This window comes from Lissotriton helveticus, chromosome 4_1 (genome assembly GCF_964261635.1).
Source record: "Lissotriton helveticus chromosome 4_1, aLisHel1.1, whole genome shotgun sequence".
Lineage (NCBI taxonomy): Eukaryota > Metazoa > Chordata > Amphibia > Caudata > Salamandridae > Lissotriton > Lissotriton helveticus.
Window position 1 is genome coordinate 2140784876 of NC_136063.1, and position 4488 is coordinate 2140789363.

Consider the following 4488-nt stretch of genomic DNA (forward strand, 5'->3'; position numbering starts at 1 on the left):
GCTGTTGTTCTGCCAGAAAAGTGCAACTAATGAATTTTAACTTGAAAAAACGTATAGAAGGACCTATAGAATGAATAAGAGAGTTCTGTTGGTGTGAAAGATGTTCTCTAAGCACATGTCTATCCTGAACATAACCTATTTTTTGTAAAACACATGTTCACCCATTGGCCCTGAAAAACAGGTGTTTATTGTTACCCGACTAATTGGTGCTTATTTTATCGACCTTGGAAGAATGAGAAGCTGAGTGAACCTGGCAGGATTCAAACCTGTGGAAGTGAGGTAAAGCACAGTCTTCTGGAGCCCTTCAGCCTTAACAGTGCTCTGTTTAAGAGCACCATGCCACAGGGGGTGTTGCTTCAGTATCAAAACCATCCTCTCTCAGGATGCAGAGGCCTACTTGGATATAGAGCCGGTCCTATAACCTATGTCTAAGGTAGTCATAGGTTTTATTTAGTGCAAAATAATGCGCTTTTGTCAATTGCAAGCACTGTGAGTAACAAATGTTACTATTGACTAGTTTAGTGTATTTAATTTACCACCTCAGAAGGATGAAACTGAGTCTTCCTTGCCAGGATTCAACTTCCTGGCCAGCAGAACAGTGTAATTGTCAGCTACGAACTTTCAGCTCACTGAGCCATCCTCCCGGCGTTTCTTTACATAGCAGAGTAGTGTCCCCATCCATGAGAATATGTCATTGGGTGGTGCTTCACGCGAGGAAAGGGGTTGAATCTGGCATTAATTGTGTCTTATTGACCTCTACTAATTCTGTTAATGTTTCTTTATTGTCATCCCTTATCCATGAGTTTCCTGGTCCCGGCTCTGCACTTTCACTTAGAAAGGCTTAGAATGCAGGCAAATAACAGTACATAAGGCCCCTATTCTAAGCCCTCTGGTTTTCCAAGCCAGTCTCACCACTCCATAAATGGCACTAATTAAGCTTTATTTTCCTCTGCTAATGCGTTAACAGTGTTTAACACCCTCTGACAAGAGCGTTACCTGCTGCAATTTACCTAACCTTCTTTTATCACGAGGGCCAATGAGTGGAAGAGCAATTAACACTTTATCAGGACACTCACCTTCAAATTAAATCCTTAATTCAATAGGTGGTCAATTATCCCACAGTAATTCCTGCAAAAGGGTTTACTAAGGCTGTATGAAAGAGAATGTACATGAAATGTTCCAAGGAGGCAGAATTCAGCACATTATTTAGTGATATCTCCCACAAGTAACCATTGAACTTCTGACTTTGGTTGCATAATGGAAAAGGAACATTCACTTTTCCACTATGAGCCCAATAAACTCAATATTACAGCAAACTATAAAAAAATAAAATCACTTTAAAGATGCTGTGCAAGGAATAAAATTGACGCAAGCACCTGCAAACCACAACCTTATTTTGAGTAATGAAAACGATTTCGACCTGCAAACAGGATCCTGTGTATAATTAGGGTTCTGAGTTGTGTGGTATTTACCGCATGCAGTAAATATTGAATGAGGCAATTAAAGCGCAGGGTAGTTACCGCAGGCCTACAATTTTCTCCAGGCACATTTTGCAATGAAACACCTGGAGAAACTGTTTTGATGAACATTTGTGAAATGTAGTAATCCATATGCAAAGCACTCATACCCCTTGTTATGCTTTTGACTGGCAAAGCTCAGGATAGCCGCCACTAAATATCCGACCTTGAGGTACCAGTATTTCCTGGGTGTGGTAATTTCCATCCATTTGGTATTCCACCAGAATATTGTCTCACTAATATTGTGCTCCCATCATATCGTTGACATACTATCGGGGAGCAAAATATCTACAAAGTAAGTATATATAGGTAAGTATAGTTTTTCTTCACTGAACTCCAAATATATGTGCATTGACAATATATATGTCTTCAAGGTACACAGATGCAGAGTTAAGAATAAAAAATACATACTTAACCTACATGCACTTGCCTTATCAATATTTTGTTGGTTGTCCACCATGATATCCTAATAATATCCTGCTGCTATAGTATTGTGGACACATATCAAAAATATCCACAAGGTAAGCACTGATGGGTACTTACTTTACGGAACTTCACACCTATGTACCTTGAAAGTAGGTTGACGAGACGTGATGTGAAGCTAAGAATAGTAAATCTTTGCTTACCTATATATGGTTACCTTGCTAATATTTTGGTCCTTTATCTTTTGCTCAAAGTATTCTGATAGCACGATATGGAACCCCCTCCATCCCTACCACCCTCCCTATGAACCAGCTACTCAGTTTGAGGCCCAGAACTTCCTTGAAATCTCTCTTCGTGGAATTGCACACCTGGTCAAGGAATAGTGGTCGATGTGCACATTTTCAGTGAAGGATGGTCAGTTTTTAGCTTCAATGCAATTAAGCAACTACCAGAATAATGCCACCAACATGTGTCGGATATGCCACCAGTGTAAATAGCCTTACTCAGACCAGAACTTCTGCTTGGAATTTCAAGAAGCAACTAATTGGAGTGTACTTTGTGAATTACACCTGTTAGAGGTGCAACTACCACTCAGACAGTAAATAGTCATTTATGGAATGCCCATAATACAGAAAACATAGAGTCTCAGCCTGATTTAGAGTTGAGTAGAAATGGAAAATCCTCCAATTTGTGGCGAAACTTCTAAATTCAGAGAAGAATTCAGCAGTACTATTGCTTACAATAATATTCCTACTGAGTGACTGCCTCCCCTATTGTACAAAGCTACATACTTTTTAGTTAGGTCTGTACTTGACAAGTTGACATACATACACATGGTTGAGGCACTCAACTGTACATCAGACCGCCAAAGTCTCAATACAACGTGATGTCAAACTTTACACCTACGGAGCAAATAAAAATTGACAATAGCCATTCAGAATTGATCACGCGGGAAAGCAAATGCCAATCAATAACGAGAAGATAGTTTTCATAGTGTACAGAACTCTAGGCCAATCAGGTAAATTCTTCTTAATCCCTCTTCAGAGGGATAGCTTAGGTACCAATGTACTCCAACTATTTGCATCCAATGTTTGTTACTAATATATGATACGTGTTGGCACTTTGGGTAACTTCATTAGTAGAGGTGAAAACGCCTGTTCTGGAGCCCCCGTTCACATTAACAAGAAAAAACAATTCAAGTAAACATTTCAGAAAATAAACCTTCACAAAATAAATAACTTTGGAGTGTTTTGACATCTATGGTAGAGTTCTCCCCATATAATCCACAGCAGGTCCTACACATCACTTGAGGTCCTTGCTCTGAAGGAGAAGCTGGGAGGGACACAGCCACAGCAGGCCAGCCAGAGAGACTTTTGGATGTCTGGGTTCCTGAAGGCGTAGATGATGGGATTGATGAGTGAGTTGAAGGTGGCGGGCAACACCACAGAATAGGTGTAGATCATGGGGTAGCTAGAGTCTGCCACCAGGGAGTAAATAGCAAAAGGAATCCAACAAACAGCGAAGGTGCCCAGGATGACGGAGAGGGTGGAGACCCCCTTCCTGGTGCTGGAAGCTTGGGAAGTGGCCATGAACTGATGCTGCACAGCAATTTGCTGGGCATGCCTGAAGGCAATCTTACAAATCTGGAGATACAACTGCATCATGGAGGCAAAGAGCAGGAGGAAGAGCACAGCCAGGGCTGAGGCATTGTTCTTGGTGACAGGCCTCAGGATGCTGCAGTTGGACTGATCCCTAATGCAGTTCCACCCCAGCACTGGAAGCAATCCGATGCAGATGCAGGCCACCCAGATGAGGACCAGGATGGTGTAGGTGCACGTCAAGGTCCGGTCCGTGTGGTAAGTGAGGGCATTGTACAGGGAAAGGTATCTGTCCACTGTGATGGCCAGGAGACTGCAGATGGAAGCCGAGAAGGATGTTAGCAGCACTCCAGCTGAGCTTAAGGTGGCGTACTCCGTGTTGAAGAGGTAGAGGACCACAAAATTGAAGATCAGTCCCAGACCAGCTAAGAGGTCTGCGAGAGCCAGGCTGCCAATCATGATGAACATTGGGGCCCGCAGGGTGGGCGAGTAAAAGAGGATGGCAAGGACAATCGCATTTTCACAAGCCATGATCGTGCCGGAGACACAGAGGACGATGTCCCATGGGTTCACTGCGTCTGAGAACCAGAGATCAGAGGCGGTAACTGTGGAGGATGAGTTGGAGTCCCCATCGCCGTCCCAGCCTGTAAAGTGTCCGTTTTCAGATGCGTTAAGTAGCTCCATCTCTAGGGAATCCATAGCTGCGGCTGCCACAGGGTTGTACAGCATTGCTAGACTGCAACAAATCACAAATATGAGTGGTTTGAAGAGAGCAACAGAGCAAAGAATCACAAAAAGTATAGCTTAGAGGAAAAGTCCTTCCAAAACCCCATGCACCAGATTAACCAATAGTAGTAAAGAGGGTAAAGCATAATAAGAATTAAAGAGTGATATGAAGGATGTGTAATGAAGTCCATACAACATGGCAAAGAAACAGTACCAAAGGGACA

At 42.6% G+C, this 4488-nt stretch overlaps 1 protein-coding gene across 1 annotated transcript; it reads right to left on the bottom strand.

The window, feature by feature from the left end:
* Positions 1-3235: 3235 nt before the first annotated feature.
* LOC144827818 (G-protein coupled receptor 12-like) lies at positions 3236-4267 on the bottom strand. The gene has a single exon (XM_078685985.1). The coding sequence runs from the start codon at positions 4265-4267 to the stop codon at positions 3236-3238; it is 1032 nt and encodes a 343-aa protein (XP_078542111.1).
* Positions 4268-4488: the final 221 nt, after the last annotated feature.